Source organism: Melanotaenia boesemani, chromosome 3, assembly GCF_017639745.1.
Source record: "Melanotaenia boesemani isolate fMelBoe1 chromosome 3, fMelBoe1.pri, whole genome shotgun sequence".
Lineage (NCBI taxonomy): Eukaryota > Metazoa > Chordata > Actinopteri > Atheriniformes > Melanotaeniidae > Melanotaenia > Melanotaenia boesemani.
The window spans coordinates 22,676,843-22,697,617 of record NC_055684.1 but is presented as its reverse complement, the minus strand read 5'-3'; the positions used below and the strand labels follow the sequence as shown (position 1 = coordinate 22,697,617).

The following is a 20,775-nucleotide window of genomic DNA, read 5'->3' as shown; positions in this document are numbered from 1 at the left end:
AATACAGAGTCTGTGCACAGCTAATATTCGGCATTTCCCCCATTCTCCACGTCACCCATATCAGCACAGTAGTGAGTTAAGAGGAATTATACAGTGATAGCGGTTGATTTAAAGCTGCAGTGCAGCGTTTTTCCTGATAAGCAACACTGATCATAAAGGATCAGAATTAGCTGTAAAGTGAAGAGCAAATCCATCAGCAACTTGATGGGCAACAGCAGTGAAGCAGAAACATGTGCAGGTCACGCAAATAGCTTTAGCAAAAATTGTGAGCATGATACCTGCTTTGTTTACCACCCAAAAATGAAGTTGTCCCAATGTGAAAAACACAACACAGGACAAAACGCATCATCCACACAATGACACCTAAATAAATAATTCAATTAATTTAATACATCTTTTTTGTGTGAAAAAAAGTTTTGCTGGTTATATGTTGCAGGACATTTGAGTTTTCAGATACGAAGGACAGTTTGAGTGATTTCTCACAGACCACATGCTACCTGATGGTGCATGGTTGGTGGTCATTAAGAAGTGTCAACTAGTTAGGAAGAAACAAAATTTATGAGCATTCATTTACATCCAATACATAAAAATATATGATATAAAGGCAAGTTTACAGAGACTCCAGTCCAAAAAAGCTATAGTATGTTACCTGCAGGGGCATGCGTGGTACAGTTCCCAGGCCACAAGTTCATTTAATGTGTCAGACTGGTGAGCTTACTATGTTGGTAGCAGGTTTTTTAAACCTATGTAGTGACCCAGTGGTCAAAACCACTTCCTACAATCAGACTTAACACTATATGGCGCTTTAATATGAGCATTTACACCTGAACATCGTACTCATCCCACTGTCAAACATTTCAAGTATTTCTCATCTTATAAAAAGAACATGTTACTTAAGAATTAAAGTGCTGCTGTATATAGTCTCTGTGTCACATTTACTGCCTATCTTTGTTCTTTCTTTTACCTTGACTTTGAAGCTCTATGCCATGGGGGTCAGTGAGCAATTCAAGTTTCAACATGCAGCCTGTAAACACTTTCTGGCACTGAGATGAAACGTTTGAAGTCTCACTAACAGTCCTCGATGAGTTTTATAACAGCTGCTCACCACACAGGAGTGTGGAGCATGATAACAGAACTAAAAAACATACCACATAAAAGTATCTGCTCATGGTGGTAGAGCAGTATAATCATCTACCATGACATCTATTGTCTTTATGCAGAGGAGGAAAGCTACCAAATTTTAAGAAAACACAAGCTCTGTTTTCATTACATATTATAAAAGATGGAACATACAGTATTTACCTTACAAAGAACCTGAATACTAAGATTTGCTCTGAGTTGATAATCTGTCTAGGTGCATCACAACAGCTTGCTATAATATATATATATATATATATATAAAATCACACATACAAGAAAACTGAATTGAAAGAGCAATTTATTGTAAGTTTTGCTGTCAAATCCACACATGGGGTGGTTACAGTTCATACATTCTCCTGTCCTCAGCATAAATTCCTTTAATTCAGTTGTACATTGTCAATATTACTGGTATCCATTAAACACGTAAGATGCAACATTTCCACATTTAAGGAGATAAACATGACTTTTGTTATCCAAATGAAAACATTTAACACACATTCTGTACCATTACAAAGTGCAGTTTTCTAATTTTATACAAGTATGTTTACCCACTGATACTTTCATATCTGGTAATGCTAATAATCAAACAATTCTGTGTGCACTTTTTGCCATGCCTTTATTTAATCAAATTAAGAAGAGCTGCGACTACACTTCCCATCAAAAATGTGTTTGCAGCAGATGCCAACTTCTTGTTTAGTGTACTAAAAAGGCACTTCAATACTATAATGTTTTTTTTTTTGTGGTTATGTATGGAGTAAAGAGATGCTGGTATGATGTCCATAGAGACGGAAAAAGTAGCTCCACACTGTCGTGGCCTCGTTTTGATGGTTATAAAAGAAATAAAACCAGTTTAGGTAAAAAAATTGTTGGGGTGATTTGACTACACAATATTATTGTACGCCAATTAGCACTAGGTGGTGTACCACTTGATCGGATCAAACATTTTAAACATTTAATTTTATTACATTTTCCACTGTATGTTTGTGGAGCAGAAAAACACAAATTTGACATTCACAGGTTTTAATACAGATTTAAAGTAGCTGCATTTGTTTATGGAAAACTGTTACATTATCAGTCAGTTTTTACACATTTTGTTGCTAGAATTTTAGGATGTTTGATATACCAGAGAAGACGGCTACTTCACTACAGAGGTGTGGCTTATGCAGCCACTGAGAGCCTGTAAATAAGAGTTCTGTTTTTAGGGGGCGTCACATTTTTAGGTTTGGACTTCAGGGGGCCACTAGTGGTTGATAGAGAACACAAAGCAATCCTCTTTTTGAAATTTGTAAATTGCTTTGCTAAGAACGTATCTGACAACACTAAGGGCATCCATGACAGCATGCAGATTTCACTGCTTACTTTTGTACTGTTAATAAATGAAGGGAAATCTCATATTTAGAGTCGGACTTGTGGGGTACTGAAAATTTTTCTTTATTTCCCCATGCCAACAAGATAAGTGAATGACCCTGCAAAGCAGTTGCATATAGTATTCACCAAACGTGTTCTTGGAAATACTCTGGATGCTGGAACAGAGTGGGAGAGCATCTTAGAAGTGCTTTTGCTGTGTTGATACAACCTCAGCCAACATAATCAGTAACAATGCAGCAAGTGGACAGCAATGCTGAAGACAGGAGAGCAGAGACTTTTTGTCCGAGAATTTGGAGTGATATTCGTGTTCGTGTGTACAAGTGAGTGAGACGGAGATGGGGTCAGATCCGAGTCAGCTGGTGCCAAAAACTGGACGGCATGAAGCTTTCCATCTTGTCTGCAAAGAAGCCCAGTGGTGCAAAGAGTGTGCTGAAGAACTGGAGGTGGAAGAAAAAAAATTAACCACATGCTTACAGACATTTTGATATCTAATAAAGTTTTATGATTTTACTAATAAAACATCCTGTTCACAGTTTGACTCAACCTGGAAAAGGAAATTATATGGTCATAGCAAAGTCTTATAAAAAAAATCATCCTTATTTACAAGTTATTTCAAAATTAAAGAAGAAAAACCGAAAAATATTTTCTCGTTTTGCAATCAGAAGGAAAAATCCACATGAAGGATATTTACAACCAGACCAATGAGATCCAGCTCACCAAATTAAATATGTGTGCATGGAAAAGGAAAATATAAAATATAAAGGGCTTCTTCGATCTTTTGAAATGACTGACTTTAACGTGTTTGCAAAGACATACATTTGATTCTTCTGTCCTTTCTGAAAACAAGGCCAGGTGTAAAGATATGAGAACTGAACACATTTGACTTGGTAGAACAGCTAAAAACCAGGAAGCGAGGAGGAGGTTCTGCACTTCAGAAGCAGAACACAATTCACGGTGCTGAATTTCAGGAAGGACGTCAACAGCTGAACATATTTCTGCATCTGACCCAAACACACCAGTGGATAAAGGCGAGAGCAGCAATATCCAAGTGGTTTAACTTTTAAGATTTTTATTGCAGAGATATTGACAGATAAACATCTTTGGATAAACTTTACACCATCCACAATTTAGATGCCAGCACATTTTTATCAGTCAAAATGAACTATGTTTAGTCTATTTGTCTTACTCTCCGTTACAAAGAATAAGAAGAAATAAGCCAAATCATTTATGACAAGATAATTCTGTAAGTTGAATCAAAGGGAACTCAAGCGCTGAGATTTGTGTTACGAGATAAATTTACTTTCAAGATTTAGGATACACAAGCAGGGAAATTTACCTTACGCCATTTAAAATGCAAACATGTGTTAGTGATTTAGGTTAAATGCTTTCATACTGAACTGTAATGTATACACCTGACACTTAGGGCTGGGCGATTAATCGATAAACTCGATAAATTGAATTTTCCATTTCTGGCAATTTATTTTTATGAAAATCTGGATTTTTTTCCACAGTTAGTTAGCAGCAGACTTAGCCCTCCCTCCACACCAGAACAGTGTTTGTCTGACAGCTTTTCAGTGAAGTGACCCTTCACTCATGCCTGGGATTTATCTGTGCGTATAACTGCAGTGAGAAATGCTGCTCTCTACGAGATGCAGAAGTCAACTTAACCCACAAACTCTCGTTAAGAGACAGAGGGAACAGGGGAATTATTTCTGCAGTGGATCCTGTATGATAAGGATCCAGATGGAAAGAGATCATGGATGCAGTTGTGTTGCATATTTCTATGTAAGATATAAAGTCATTTATATGGTGGAAAAGTTATGACATTATATGCTTTATTTTTGCTGGCATTCATTTATATAAATAAATAAATGTTTTTAATAAGTTTATTAATGTTTTGTAAAAGAAAAAAACAAAAAACACTTAAAATTCGAAATCGGATTTGGTTATAAAAAATCTGAGATTTTATTTTTAGGCCACATCGCCCAGCCCTACTGACACTTAATATTTTAAGACGTGGGTGTATCATCCCAGCTAGACAAATGCAAATCAAGCATTAATTAAAACAAAATATGAAACATATTTGACACAGTTTGCATTTTTAATATTCAATAATAAAGAAACAATAAATGGCAAACACCATTTACCACTTATGGCCTTCCCTTTCAGAGTACCCGAAATCTGTTTTCCTTGTTTTCTTCCTGCAACGTGCTTTATGAACGTTACACAAACCAGTCTCACTGGGCATACAGTACAAATCCAATTTGCACCCAATCTTCCCAATAACAAAATGGAAGAGCACTAGATGTTCCCTGTGGCCTTGTTTTTGCTACAAGTCAATGAGTCTATGAAAAGACAGACCTAATATAGACCATAAACAAAAGATTAGCTGAAGGGCAGAGTTTGATAAACTGGCTAAAACCAGAAAATGCTTCTGCAGTAAATAAACAAAAAGAAGCTATTCACCCATCTAAAGCTTGAATGACTTTAAGGCAGAGTGTTTCCTGTTGCTACATACTTGCATTGCTCTGACAACGCAAGTTGGAGTCCAGCTCATTTTTGGGGGAAAATACAGATTTTACAGGCTTACTGGTTACCAAGAGCCCCCAGTCTGATAGACAGTGATGGAAGGTGGAAGTTACAACAGGGTTTTAAAGGTTCAGGTTGCAAACATGCAGTGAAAGAAAACAAATTTATTAATAATAAATAATAAAATGAACTATTTTTTATTACCATAATTTATATATATGAAAAATAATAATTAAAAAATGAAAAGGAAAAATAACAGAAGATGAACCCAATTAGTCAAATGTAAAGTGATGAGACAATACTTACTGCTTTGGCAAAGACACCCATGAGTTCAGGGAACTGATGTGTGAGCATGGCCAGCATGGCAGTGAAAGAGCAAAGGCCTGCTGTGAAGAGTATGAAGAAGGGAAGCTCTTTCTTTGGGTAAACAGACACCTCGTGGAACGCTGGGGCAAAGATGAGAGAGGAAAGAAACACAAAGAGCAGCATGTTTACACAGACAGTTAAACAGATAAACAAATTAAAGTAGGTTAAAGCCACTGCTGTACTTACAGGGCAGTAGTTCCCTGTCTGCTGTTTCTGTGCATCCTGGGTAAGGGTAAAACAGGTGACCCTTCTCCAGTGGATACGGAATTATTCTGAAGGCTGTAAAGGCAAAGAAGGATACATGCCATTAAATTAAGACTCTACAAATAGTTGCTGAGGCAGTTTTCAGTGAAGCACTTGAGATACAACAAAGACAGCGCTCCATGTGGAAGAAAAAAAAAAAAACAAAGCCACTAAGGTAGTGTTAAAATAAATGTAAGTGATACATACTGCCCTCCCAGGTGCAGTGTAATAGGTTTAAGGCTCCTTCTGCTCGCTTCCAGTGCTGCAGGTGGAAGAAAGCGTACGCTACTGCCTCGCTGTCACCCCTCTTCAAGATGTGTTCTGGAGGCAGGATCAGGCTTTTCATTTCTAATAAGTACTAAAGATGGGGAAATGAAGAGGAAGAAAAAAAACACATTAAATCTTCAGTGTCTGACTGACCTGTGTGATGCCTCCAGTCTGTGCCCACATTGATCATCTATATTGTAAGTCTAAACTGTGCTGTAACACACAGACCGTTGCAGTTTTGAGCTAAATCAGCAATTGAAGGTGTTCAGTGACGACGGCATTCAGATGTGCTGAGCTCATACATTGATCAACTAGATAGTCATGTTATTCTGTAGGAGGGCTGTTCATGCTCTTTCAGTGTTAGTTTCTAAATGTATCTCTAATGTACAGCAATCCTCAAGTTCTTTCCAGCTTGATGCCAAGTAATTTTGGAGCTCTCTGGCCTAGAGAATCTCACATAGTGGTAAACCTCACTGAACTCTTCCTTTGTGTTTTGCATTTATCTTTACATTTGACATGACTACTCAATAATGTTTTTTGGGAAATATTTTGTGAGTAGTAAAAGCTGATAAGGATGTTTTCATATCTGCATCCTAGATATACTTGATTGACTTTGTGGTCTAAAATGTGCTGTTGCATCTGCATGGTTTAAAGTGAGGTAATTTGTTGAATAAAATCTCAATCCTCTGCAATGATTTCTGATACGACAGACCAGTATCTTTTTCCTTGAACTCTTCTCTTACTTACAAAAAATGTGCACAAAGCATCTTTGCACTGCATGTTTTATTTAGAACTCAATCTGAGAGCTAAGCCATTTTATTCAACATCACGTCAGTCAGCCATTTGTGCAGCTGTAAAAGCACAAATCTACTTTTACGTGCTGCAACTCCATTAAATAGACACACAGCAACCAATGCAGCGTACTGTACCTCTGTGCCAAACCACTATTGGTTGTGTTCCTCACATAAACTTCTAATAATCCAGAAAATGTGTAATAGTGTCTTAACTCTCTTTGGATACAAGTTGGGAACCACCTCTCTAGATTTAGGACAGACAATCTTTCATTGGATTAAGGCAAACAAGACAAAGAACGCTGGTATTTTTGTCAGATGTTTTTTAACCAAAACACCCTGGTGAATATTAACCTTGTGACTTTGAACAGGAGGCAAGAAAGTGAACTCAAATGGAATGTTGCTTTGTTTGTGTGCAATCAGAAGTAGGATACTCCTTGCTGTGGCTCAACTATGCTCATCTGAGTCTTCGCTTTGTGCTTCGAAATACTTTCATGCAGCTTTAATGGTTTTATTCACACAATCTTCTTGTTTCCAAGTCAAGATTTTATCTACGCCACCTTATTGTGCAACTCCCCTGACTACACTCCCTGTAGACTGAAAATATATTTTCATCATGTGAGGTATTGTTGTGGGCCTTATTTTGCAATTGGTCAACATGGGAGTGAAAAGCTTTTCAAAGCATTGTGTGTGTTATTGTTGCGGTGCACAACATTCATTTGGTGCATGCATAACATCCCCCTGCTCAGATTGCTCTGTAGGTTTGTCCCAGTGACCACTGTGCTAGGCTCATATCCAGGAGTTACGATTTACAGAACAGTCTGTCTGAGGTGGCTGTTTGGTTTAGTGCTTGTCTGTATTAAATGTCTTAAAATAATGTGCAGCTTTGACAGCAAAGAAATCATTAATAGTTACATTCTGACTTTGATAAACCTGGCTTCATATGCAATTCATCTCTGTTGTGCTCAGTAATACAGGGGACCAAGTTAAACAAAGTCAATACCCAGGGCTGGGGCCCCCCTGGGCTGGATTCCCAGGCAGCCGGCTTCACAGCACTCTGGATCTCAGACTGACACTTTGGGAAGGTTACCCCACAGCTAATCCTGTCTAATCCCTTCCATGGTCACAGACTCAGCCAGCCAGCCAGACCGTGCTGCTTCACCCATCTCCCCCTGGCCGTCTCCACTCTTAGCCCCTGGATTGCAGCCCGCCCATGATCTCTAACCAGGATCCTACTCATCTTTAACCAGCTCATCTTCACATTTCTTTAAGCCGTCTAGGCAAGAAGCCTGGTTTCTATTTTCCAGACTAGTAGTGTGCAATACTGTAAAACGTCTAAAAACAGTTTTGATTCAATACCATGTAAATACTGGGCCAGTATGACTGATACTGATATCAGTACTATAAAAACAGCATGTATTTTCATGTAGGAGAAGGTAGATATAGACCAGTTAGCTGCTGTTGTCCTGTTATTGTCCTTAAATTTACTTCCAACAAAATCCTCTTCTTAACCAATCTGCAGTTACACAATATATTTCTATTTTTACTTCTTCATACTGTAGTACAGTAGGTTGTCAGCGGCCACATACACCTCACCTGCCGGATATTGATTGAATTTACAAAATGCACACATATTTTATCTTGTTTATCATGTACAATAACAAATAATAAACTAAAATGAGGCTTAGACTACATGTACAGTTTCTTTGTCTTGTAAACAAAGTCTTCATCCAGACGATGTAGAAATTGTACAGGCAAATCTGAAAACCCACATCACATTACCCCTGAAGTACGCTGACCCTGAATGTGTGGGTCTTAATGTGAAGATGAGGTTTGGTTGCTTACAGTGACAGACACTTACATAGGCAGTAAACATACATATCTGAGACATTGTTTCCAAAACTCTGCAGTTTTCCCTGTCTTTGTGTCAACAATGTGATGAGTTTCTGAATATTTTTTACCTTGAAGGAAGTTTTCCAATAAAATAAAAAACAAGCCAACAAAAAATTGTCTTCAGTGATCAAAAACTGCATGCGAGTTTAGAAGAAAGCTGCATTGAAAAACACCATGTGAGCATAACTTTTACACTTAACCTCCAAAACCCATTTCTCAGTCTTTTTTCCTCATAGTCAAAAGCCATCTCTTATCTCTCCATTCCTCCTTGCAGAAGCAGTACAAGTGGCAAATATTTTATTTGATATGAACAGTTTTCACACAAACAATTCATGTAGTGATTTTAAAACTTCACACCTGACCTGTATTATTTTTGCACCTCACCATCTTGTGTTCCTCCCACCTTCATTGTTACAAGCTCAATAAAGCAGATAGCTAGTGGAAAATATCCAATCTTTCCATTTCTAACTCAAGCATTCCAGAGAAATGTTTTGCCTTTAGCATTTTCTCTTTTCTATCTAAAAATCCACCGTGGCCGTAACAACAATCGGCAGCTAAAAACAACCAGAGGCTGCTTGTTTGTTCTCATACTGTCAGCTAAATCAGCTTTCTCTGCTCCAGCCAGGACACTTGACTGACTGCATTTATCCTCCTTACCATTCTGTTCTCCTTTATTCTGAGCACAAACATTTCACCATGCTCTACTCCCAAGGTACAAGTTTTTAGGCAGTCAGCCAACCAGACCATCACCGTGGAAACCCATTACTAGTCTGTTGTGAAGAAAAAGACAACTGCTATCTACTTTATTCAGCATTCCACTAATAAATGATGATTAAAGGTAGAGAAACAATTTTTATCACCAATCTTAAACCCCACTGTTGTCATTTTAGGAAGAAAGTTATCAGAATTTGAGGGAGGGGCTAATTGTTCTTAAGTAACTCCCACATATGAAATACTTTGTACATTTACTTATAATTCTCCTTCCATATTAATCTGCAGCTGATAATGAGCAGACAGTATACAGCACACAAACAGGTCTGGGTCTTCAGTGTTTTGAGATTAACCATTTAGAGGCTGACTGCTCAGCTGTTCTTCCTCGCATGCCATAGCATTAGACCTGGTGACACCTCAGTCACACACCCGCCCCACCTCCTCGCTCTGAGTTTTGCCTCTCCACTCACCGCCACCTCTTTGATGAAGGGATTGAGTTTCATGTGCTCTCCTTTTATCCCAGGGCAGTCAAAAGCCCAGAGCATAACTCATAAGCTTCCTTCTGATTCTAATCTGCGGCACTCACAATGGGACACACAATCAACAATGACATCAGCTTTGTAGCTGCTGCATGAGTGTTGCACAAACACATGTCCAGTTTAAGGACATGTTTAGAAACGCAAAAATAAGAGCTTCAATAAACAGCATGAGCGCTGCTATTATCTATCCAATCTTGACCTCAAGAAAAAAGAAGAAAGATCATAGTATTTGGCCCAAACTGGCCAAATCCTAAACTACAGTGCATTTCTTATAACTACTCCCTTTGAATCTAACCTCATCAATCTTCATTCCAAACAAACCCAGGGCTGCTTCTCTGTCTCAATTTACAAACCAAATAGCCAATTTTAGAGGTATAGCATGAAAAACTCAGCTTTTCTGAGTCTTGACAGGCAATCTAGATGAAAGAATGTCATCCAGAATGAGGTGAGGTAAAAAACTGCTATCCAAAGTGGAGCAAACTAGCAAGATAAAGGGGATCAGGTCGCCCCGACTGCCTTAAAATGAACATATATTAACCAAAAGATGCTGTACATGAAAATGTAAAACAGATTTAGGAAACAGAAACAGGCAGTCCATGATCCAAGCATTTTGGGAATCTGTCTGTTACTTAAACACTGGCTGGTACAAAAGCTAAACAAAATGGACAGTTAGATGGATAAACGAGTGGAAGATAAACAAAAAAAAGACAAGAAGATGAGGAGAGGAAAATGGAAGTCAGCAAAAGAGAATTAGAGGCAAGATGGAGAACTGGTGAAGAAAAGAGAAAGGAAGTGTGTGGGAGGAGGACTGGGTACACTGAAACAGCTGTTCGATTAAAGTGTTTGTGTGTGTTTCATGCAGGATTAGTGTGTGTATAGCCCTTTTGAACAGTTTGAATGAACTCATGTGATGTAGCCTTGCATGATATTCAAATATAATCTGCTTGGCATGCTTGATATTGTACCCACACCCCTTCATGCATCATTTAAAACACGAGAGCTAGTCTTATTCTTCTAGTGGCGCAACAGTTCAAGAGTGCCACTGGTTTTGGGGATGTTATGTTAGGGTTTGGCTGCCTACCTAAGTCTAGACTGAATTGATTAAAACTAGGAACATATATTGACTGTACAGTGAAGATCCTTCTGGCTTTGATGACTGCATGACTTCATCTAGTCAGCATCCCTCACTGACCTTTACTGATACCTAAATCCTAACAAGGGTCTCCAATATCTAGTGAATTTTGAGACTGAACATTCCTCTAACATCGCTAACAGATTGGAAGAATACTTGTATGTGCCTTAAATGTTGCTACTAATCCATCGTCAAAAAAAACAAAAGCTCATTTTCACAGAACTTTGGTTTCCAAATCATTAAAATTCCCCATCTGCCTCAGCTGGACTTTCCTTGATGAGTGACCATGGTCATCATGAGCATGTCGAAATATTAAAGTAAGCATCTAAAATTCTGTGGAAATGTCATGAACTATCACCAAGAAACCACTGCTCTTTGCTAAGTTGTTTGTTATACGTAGACACAACACTTGAGCTAAGTGCATATTTTTATACTTGAATGATTCATAGGTTACTGCTTTGTGGCTTAGGAAAAAAAAACTTTGACAATGGTCAGGAACAAGTACTAAACTGAAAATGAGTAATAGAAAACCTGAATGTTTGAAAAACTATTGTTCAACCACTTAAAAGGATGAGTCCTTGAAACAACATATAAAGAAATGAGGGTGGATTCTTTCTTTCTTTCTTTGAAAGTCCTTCTACAAATAACTAATGATGCCTCAGCAGGCTGAGTAAGTCAGATCAAAAAGCTATCTTCCAAAGATCCATCTTCTAGCAACTTAATAATTAACAGTGGTATATATCTGTCTCAAGCCAGATTTGAGTACACGCTATTGTTAAAACGTTTTAAATCTATCTTTAATTATCTCTTCAAGTCAGGCAGAAATCTGGTTAACACCCGACAAACTGAATCTGCTCAAGGAGACAAAAGGTGAGCACATCTAAAAAGGTCAAAGCCAAGTCACAGGTGCATTCATCATTTAGACATGCCAGACAACACAAAAAGACCCCTACCCTTGCCAAAATATTGCATTGTCATACCTGATGCTCACTGAGTATGTAACATAGTCCTGGGTTAAAGTCTGAAAAAGGAACCCTCCAATAATCCCTCATGAAAGATGTGTTAAAATTTCATAATGTCATTTAGCTATTCACTGAATTTAAAAGACATTTTAACAAAGTTGGCAGTGGTGGTCATGTTCAGACTGTGTGTTTGGTTCAAACAGAGGATGAGAGGGGATAAGGGAACATGAGAGGATAAGAAATAGGATGAGGGTACGTGATGAGAGGAGAGAGGGTGGCTGCCTCTGGGCAGGATGGGGAGGGAGCAGTTGGATAGACACTAAAGATGAAGGCCCTCACTTTAAAAATCAAAGGCTGGATCAAAGTGATGAATGTCATCTCCCACATCCAAACACACAAACACACTATCTTTCTCTCTCTCTAAAAAAAAGGAGTCTGTAAAATGAAACATCACACTACAAAGCCTAAACTGGGACAAAACTGCTGCAATAGTAGAGTATTATTCTGTGTGTGCATGTGACATCTAATCCTGTGGGAACTGATGTAAAACAGCCTGTGATATCCAGGTGTAGTCCCTTGCTCTCCTTGTTTCAGCTGCACATGAAGCTGCACACAGCATGCAGATTTTAATGACAATACTAACAAGTATTCACAAACGAAAGCTTCAAACTGAGCACTCAAGTGTAAACATGTCTTCCTAGCATGTTCTCAATAACACTGCAATATATTAGAGCAGTCGGTAAATGAGGGCAAAGGGCAAGAATGCAATTTAAAATGCAAAAAACCACAACAAATATGAATGTTCAAACTTTAATGTTAAACAACTTATCTAGAGAAAAATTTAAAAAAAAAGGAGAAAATTCCACACACTGGCATTTTAATAAGAAGGACCCACACTGACATCTTCTGGTCAGCCAGTATGTCTACAATGAAGGAGGCTAGTTCCACCATCAAATATACCACCAAAATATATATATATACATTTTTTGGAACTGATTTTTTTACCTCTGACTGCTGTCCTTCCTGTTCATAAAAAACCTGTACATGCGTAGGTATAACATGATTTTTCTAGTGTTAATAAACCTATATATTTCAAACTGTAAATGTTAAACGGGATTGAATCTAATGATGGTTAAGCTAATTTGATTTATGCAAACAACTATAATTCCTACTAAATGTAATATTAAAAAGACAAAATATTACAGCAACAGATCGATCAATGTTTTTTAAAGCTCCAAAAGGTGCTATTTGGCAAACGACTGACCTTTGGCACGTGTGGATTGAACTCAACAGCTCTGTGTATGGCCTCCACAGCGTTCATCTCTGCTGTGCTTAGCCCCCGTCTGGATGCTGCTTCTGGAGAGAACCTGAACAAACACAGCTTATATTAAACTACAACTACTAATAAAGATATCAACATTTACCCTGTGTAACATTTACAAAGAACTGTGTTTTGTATTAGTATCTAAACACTTAACTAAATAATTTTTGTTTTTATTACCTCAGAATGAACTATTGTTATATATTTATGCATAACGGTCATATTACAGGCATAAAAGGTGCAGAAAATAGGAGCACTGTTCAAGAAAACAAGTAGACAAAATAGCATTTATAAATGTTATTTTGTGAGATGTATTTAAGGTACATATGAAGGATCATTACGGATTTAAAACAGGCAATAGTGCATGAATCAACTTCACTAAAGATGCAAAAAGAAGAAGCAGATTTAGGCAGACCAAAATCATAGAAAAGATCTTCAAAGTGAAGTCAAAGTTGATAATTTTTTTTCTTCGACATGCAATCTATTCTACCAATATAGATGCAATAAGTTGTTAGATAGTTGTTGGACAATTTTTAGGGATATTTGCTGTTTCTAGCTTGACTGCAACAGGCCAGAAATAGCTGCGCACTGTTACTTTAAAGACTGCTGTTGTTAGTGCAGCCATGTACAGTACAATTATTTTACAGGATGCAGAAAATGAATGATGTCTGAGGTTGAGAACTAACAGATATTTGACACAAAATGAAACAAAAGATGACATACTTATCTGAAACAGCCCGTGCTTTCAACAGTGCAGATGTATAGCATATAGTGGCTGATTTTGGCAAGCTGATGTCTAAAGTGGAGGCAGAAATTGTTTTCATGTGACATTAGTAATTTACATATTGAGGTAAATGAGTAAATTGTTGGATAAGTTTTGTCTACAAGTTGAAGTTTAGTCTTACCATCATATTTTGCAAGGACTGCTTGAACATCAGCATATGCCTGCAGCTCCAGAAGCGCCTCCAACAGGTTTTCGTGTATATTTAACATTCCCAACAATGGGAACTCTTTCATTAACTGGAAAAGAGATGAAACATAGTGCCATTCTGCCATTGCCTTCAACAAACTGTTTTAGTAATTGGACAAACTCCATATGTCACTGGTTAAAATTTGACATTGATTCTGAAGTGTATGAATGAAAACTCACATCTCTCATCATTTTCACTGCTTCTTTGATACGTCCCAGCTTGCGTGCACACATTGCCAGTCTGCGTTTAATGTACACCAGTAAGTTGATATCTTTCCCAGCTGTAGGTCACAAAGAGGAAATATGAGATATTGGAATAATACTAGAAATAAAGTCTAGTGTAGAGAAAGGGCACACACATTAATGTTGATTACGTTCAGGTAGGTGCAAGCATGCATGATCTGTTGTTCTTGCAATGGTGACCACCCATCCGAGTGTCAAAGAGTACGCACCACATGCATGAGTTACGCTTTTTCTTGATTGTTATCTCTGTTTTTCTTAACAATGAAGGATTCTAACTCTTAATGTACATACAAATCCATGCTTACCAATAATTAATGCTTTTTTAAAAAGGCGCTCAGCTTCTGTGATGGTTGTGGCTTCTTCCTCTGCTAGAAGCACATATGCTGCAGCACATCTGTACACAGAAAATAAGACACAATTGGGTGCATTTATAACTGTCCATTGTCATTAAGTTTTTCTTTATGGTCAAATCTTAATTATCCCGCTTAGGAAGAGGTGTTTCACAATAGACTATGAGGACTCAGCACACCTAAGCATATCTGTGACAGTATATCAGCCACTGTAGCAAACAGACAACTATTGGCCAAAAAAAACCACAACAACAAAAAATATGATACAGGTATATATTAGAATAAACAGAGAACTTGATATATATATTAAAAAAAAACAGCCCATCCTCAAAAAGAGTCAGCTAAAGGCCTAACTATTTTGAAAAAAAAATCTAATTGTGAGTTTTTTTTTTTTTTTTTCAAATATTGCAATTTGGTTTGTGATTTATTATTTTAAATTTCAGCTTTTGCTCATTGTTCACACAGAAATATAGCATATTCTGACATGAGATGGACCATTACCATGAGATGACATCAAAATATGAATTGCTATATGCAGTCAATACTACAGTCATTTCTTAGCTGTATGATGACTTAAAATGGATCCAAAATAATTTGTAGGTTTATGAACTTTAATAATATTTAGAACGACTCCATTCTGTAAAACCATCTTTGTCTGTGATGAGATTTGAAAATGCACTGTGACTTTGCAGCTGAGTGTAGCTGTCACATGATGCTTAAATGACTGTTGCACAAAAAGATGAAGGCAATTACAACTAAAGCAGTAAATCTGTAAAACTGTGGACGCTGCAGGTGTGAAACCTGGATTAGCTGTGCTGTGAAACATGAAAATGAATTGCGCTCCTTTGAAATTCGCTAATTACAATGTTTAAAATTGCACTTTCGATTAAAAAACAATTTATCATGTGAACCTAGTCAGCTATGAATTCTGTCTCGCACTGTGCTGTGATGACAATGTCAATGTAATACTGGCTCAAACAAGCTGCCTCTGATGGTTTTATGCACCGTTTTTATTTTTCTGTGCCAATGTAACATCTGCAGGATGTTTCCAGATATGTGGAAAATGACATGAAACTGTGTAAGAGGATGTTAGAACTTACTCGTGGTTTATTTCAATGGCCTGGTAAGCTGCTCTGATCCTAGCTTGAGGATTTCTCTCTCTCCAAGCCTTCTGCATCACTGTAAAAAGATGATGAACACAAGTTTATTAGACTTATTATGCATGTGACCTTAAAGCTCTGACACACATATCTGTAAGGGATAATGGCCGACGAGGTGTCTATTATGATAAATTAATGGACGACGCAAAGCGGAGGCCTCTCTGCGTTGTCCTTTAATTTATAACTGACACCTCAAAGGGCATTATCCCACTTATACCATGGTCACTTACGAAAGAAATACATATTAAATAAATTATTAATGCGTTAATGTTGTTTTTTTATTGGTAAAATTGTAAGTTTTTCACAAGAAGCGGCTGAGTGGACAATTTCGTTTTGACGCGTTGCCAAGGTAACTGGCTCTGACACAGAACCAGCAGCTTGGTCGGCCGCAGTTATGTTACGTGACTCAAAGTATCATTTCAGTGGGCGGGTGCAGCTCTTACAGCTTGTGTGTGTCCAGAGGATGATGCGAAATTTTGTTTCAAACAATCAAAGTCCACAGATAGTTTCCTACATCGTTCAATAAGCCTGCAGGCTGCTTTCACAGCGATGCCCAATCACAGATATAATCTGGCGTGTCTCTACAGCAACTTTTTTTTTATTTAAATGGACTTTAGTGGACGACTGAATCAAATAATCGACACAGACATTAATACTAATATTTTAAACTCAAGCCCTGACAAAAAACAAACACACCAAAAGTTAAAGTGCCATTTTAAGTTCTTTAACTAACAGCTCCAGCTGTTCTCTAATTAAGCGTCTACAACATGTTATTGTACTTTAAATTTCCTTAATGTTTTCATCCACACTCGTCATTGTCAGTCTGGAGACTGACAATGAAAATAAATAAATAAATAAAAAAAATATATAGTACCAGTCAAAAGTATGGACAAACGTTTTCCTGAATATAACTCACCAGCATCCTCTGGCCTTAACTGTTGTGTGTCTCCTGTAAAGAAGGTCTGATGATCTTGAGCAGATAAATTCATATCATAGTAAGTTAAAGGCTCTTTCCCGGTCACCCAGGTGTACCTGTATTGCATAGAGTAAAGATTCACAACAAATCCAATGATAATCAGTTCAAATGTTAATTTGCCGTGGTTCATGTCAGTCAGTATATATTAACATTTAAAAACATGTGAATTATATATATATATATATATATATATATATATAGTCGCACTTGACTATAAGTCACAGGGCCAGCCAAACTATGAATAAAAGTGCAACTTGTGGTGTGACTTATACAGTATTTCCTAATCACACATCTAAAACCACACAAACCTGTTGTATTCTGCTCCTCTAAAAAGATTTAAAGGATTCCTCCAAACCTTGCATTCTACCAAAAAAAAGGAAAAGTTGTTAGTTCTCAAAGTAATAGAAATAGTGCTGCTATTAGAGTTTGTACTACATGTTACATATTTACCAGAGACACTAGGTCTAGGCTCTGCTTCTCCGTTAACTGAAGAGAACAAAGCAGTCGTAGAGCTGCTTTCCACTCCACCCAGCAGAGGACGCAGGTGGCTCACGGACACTTGTTCGATGAAGGAAGTTCCATATTTCCGAAAATACCACCACTCAAATATCTATTGGGAGAACACGTGATGACAGTCATTATTTATATACTTTAAAAACAAATATGAGTAGATAAATGACTAAATTTGTATTATATCACCAGGCAAATGGATCCCAAATTTTACTACATTGCAACAAGTCTGTTGAAATCCCAACTGCTAAAACTGCCATAAAATAGAGAAGATATGACATTGTAACAAAAAACTTCAGAGCAGATGTAACTGGTGTTTTGGTTTGATAAGCAGCATAAATTTATTTTTATTTTTTTTTAAAGAAAACTTGTCTATCCTAGAGATGCCATGTCATATTTCTGTTTGAATAAATCTTACAACTCTCTACCAGATTATTATTTTTTACTTTTACTTTACTAATTATAGATTCTCCAAAATGCCATGTATTTAATTTCTGGATTCAAGATACAGCAGTACTCAGAAGTGCATACAAAAGAAAAAAAAAAAAAAAAAGTGGTACACCCTCACATTTTTTCAAATATTGTAGTATATCTTTTCATGGGACAACACTATGGAAATTAAATATATAAGAGTTTAGTTTCTGTTTCTGTGTATCAAAGTTTAATTTCTATAGTGTTGTCCAATAAAATGATATATTAAAATATTTGCAAAAATGTTAGGGATGTACTCACTTCTGTGAGATACTGTACATGGCAGGATTCTTCAGTGTAAGGAAGGCTAAAAATAACTCACAAGGATGAGCCCGGAGATGAGAGAGGAGGTTCCAGTTAAAGCCACATAAAATTTGGGTGTGAGTGTATTCAAAAACACTGAAGCTGAAAGACAAAAAAGAAGGAGGCAGTCAAGAAAAGTGCGTCCAGGGCAGTGAAGATAGTATACTGTCACCATGTAATAATTACCGTAGCAGACACAGAAAACAAACACTTGTGGTACTTTCTGTAAAACTGCAGACTCTTAGTTTATCACCGTGTTTAGCATTCAAAGCCCACTGTAGCTCACTTGAAATTGAAACTAAAATACTTAATTCTGATTGCAGAGAACATCTGTTACGGTTACAAAAAAACAAAAACAAAACAAAAACAAACAAATAAATAAAAAAACAACACTAAAGTCATTGTTTGACATATTAAAGTTGAACATATAATTTCTAAGCAGAAAGTCAACTCTATTCGTGCCTCATCACTCGGACAACGAGCTGTCAAAGTAACCGCTCCCGCTTACAGATAGCTAAAGCCAGTTACCGAAGGCTAACAAAAGCTAGCTAGCAGATGCCTAAATTTACCTGAGGTAAGACTTTCTTGCAGTTTCAGCGGACTCCATAGGACGTATATCATAATTAGCACCATGCCGAACCATATGAAGCACACATAAGTCCATGACCAAGAGAGCCAAGATTTCAGTTTCTCCGTGAATCCGAGAGATTGGGGATTACTGCCAGTGGTGTCCTCCATGTTTCCCCGGATGTCTGTAAACAGAGGAGTCATGTGACCCAAGTACCTCTGGTTGGAAGTCACTACCGGAAGCTAGTGTAGTTGAAATCGTGCCGCAGAATACTGCAGAAATCTTAGTTAGCCAAATATTTGTATATAGCTATAGCAAACAAAACAAACAAAAAATTACTAAGTATACTACAATCACAACTGCCAAGTATATATGAACTGACAGCAAATATTTTGTCCACAATTGGTAATTCTGTTTTATTTAAATAATCACAATTTTAAATGTATTCATTATTTACATTTTCTAAACCTACCCACTCAAACAAGCTATATTTTCAGATTATTTGTTGTTTACAAAATCTAAACGTGCAAAAAAAAAAAAAAAAAAAAAAAAAAAAAATCACAAATCTTTCTTTTTGAATGATATATGGCAGATACATTATGAAAGTTAACTATCAGAGTAATAGAGCAATAAAGTCTTATAATGATGCAGTTGCTGAAAGTGAACATTTTACGGTGATTGTTATTTAGACAGCCCTGCAGTGGACTGGTGAGCTGTCTGGGGTGTACCATGCCTCTCACCTGCTAAATTGCTGGCTCCCGCTTCCCCGCGACATTTCATTGGAAGAAGCTGTATGGATAATGAATGGATGGATGTTATTTTGACAAAGAAATACCCATTATCTGTACAATCAGAAATTACTGCACAATCATTATAGTTTTATTCATCTCCTTCCAGACTAAACCACAAGCTTGGTGGATGTGAACCTCCAACACTTGCCATTATTTATCTCTTTTTGTTATCATAGGAAATACATCTTTACCACTTCATTTCGCTGCTCGCTGTGGCATGTGTTCATATTTCTAACCACTAAGTGGAGCCATTACATCATGAAACCATTTACCTCTGGTTCCTTGTACCCCCTACAGGTGGAGTACTGAGCTATGCTGCTTCTTCACGGTTTCGGATTTCATGGAAAAATTTTGTGTTTTTAAGGCATTCCTTTTAACTCATACAACTTGTATATTAGGCTAATACCTATCTTTTCTGGCCTTCTCAAACAGGGCAGAGTTGGATCAAATGTTATAGCTTTATTCAAACTGCCAGTCATTACCAGGTCAATATTGCAGTCCCATATGAAGAATGAATAAGCTACATACAAAAATACACAAATCAGAAAGATTGGTGTTATGAAGTATACGTTGATTTTTATATGTGCATACCCTGCAAGCACTTTTCACCTTGTGTGACTGACTCATATCTCTAGGCAGGAATAAATGTGATTTGTAGGAGTGCATTGTAGTTGGAGGTTAAAGCCAGTGAATGACAGAGAACCAGAGTTGGCCCTGCTCACACATGCCCTTGGGTGCTTTTTGCCTGATTCTGATGGACAAGAACACGTGGGGTTAAAGACCTGTCATATAAATCAGGTACAATCACTTAAGAGGCGAAAACATGCATGATGCCTCTGACAGGGAAGGAAGAGCGGGGAACAAGAAAAGAATTTAAGATGAGAGAAAAGTAACAACACAGGTTTGCAGAAGTTATCTGAGGTTTATGGCATGCTTGCCTCGCGAATGTATTTTCAGATTAAATTATATATCAAAATGACCTCTGCTCAGTGACTCATTCACTGATAAGACATGTAGCTTCCAAATAGTATTATCCTGTCTGGTATTTTGTATCCTACATATTTGTTAAATAATCAACAAGGTCCAATAACATGTGTTTAGATAAATGCATGGGGAGTTTGCAAAAATCCTGCATGTGTCATGATGATATTTATAAAATGGGAGCTAAAGT

At 37.2% G+C, this 20,775-nt stretch overlaps 1 protein-coding gene across 1 annotated transcript; it reads right to left on the bottom strand.

Annotated features, from left to right (window-relative positions):
- Window positions 1–1,421: 1,421 nt before the first annotated feature.
- Window positions 1,422–18,994, bottom strand: st7l (suppression of tumorigenicity 7 like). The gene is made up of 15 exons (XM_041980796.1): window positions 18,815–18,994; window positions 18,265–18,347; window positions 17,412–17,571; window positions 17,270–17,324; window positions 16,902–17,017; window positions 15,926–16,004; window positions 14,781–14,869; window positions 14,413–14,513; window positions 14,168–14,282; window positions 13,986–14,058; window positions 13,206–13,308; window positions 5,854–6,004; window positions 5,590–5,682; window positions 5,344–5,483; window positions 1,422–2,945 (listed from the first exon to the last, which is right to left on the bottom strand). Exons 1-15 carry the CDS (start codon window positions 18,981–18,983, stop codon window positions 2,850–2,852), a joined length of 1,623 nt encoding a protein of 540 aa, XP_041836730.1. The 5' UTR covers window positions 18,984–18,994; the 3' UTR covers window positions 1,422–2,849.
- Between the last annotated feature and the right edge of the window lie 1,781 nt (window positions 18,995–20,775).

Excerpts from the sequence above, each read along its gene's own strand:
- st7l (XM_041980796.1), bottom strand. The coding sequence starts at position 18,983 with ATGGAGGACACCACTGGCAGTAATCCCCAATCTCTCGGATTCACGGAG. Across the intron at positions 14,059-14,167 it reads AGTCCTTGCAAAATATGATG|ACATCAGCTTGCCAAAATCA; the intron begins GTAAGACTAAAC and ends CCTCCACTTTAG. Across the intron at positions 13,309-13,985 it reads GCACGGGCTGTTTCAGATAA|GTTCTCTCCAGAAGCAGCAT; the intron begins GTATGTCATCTT and ends GTGTTTGTTCAG.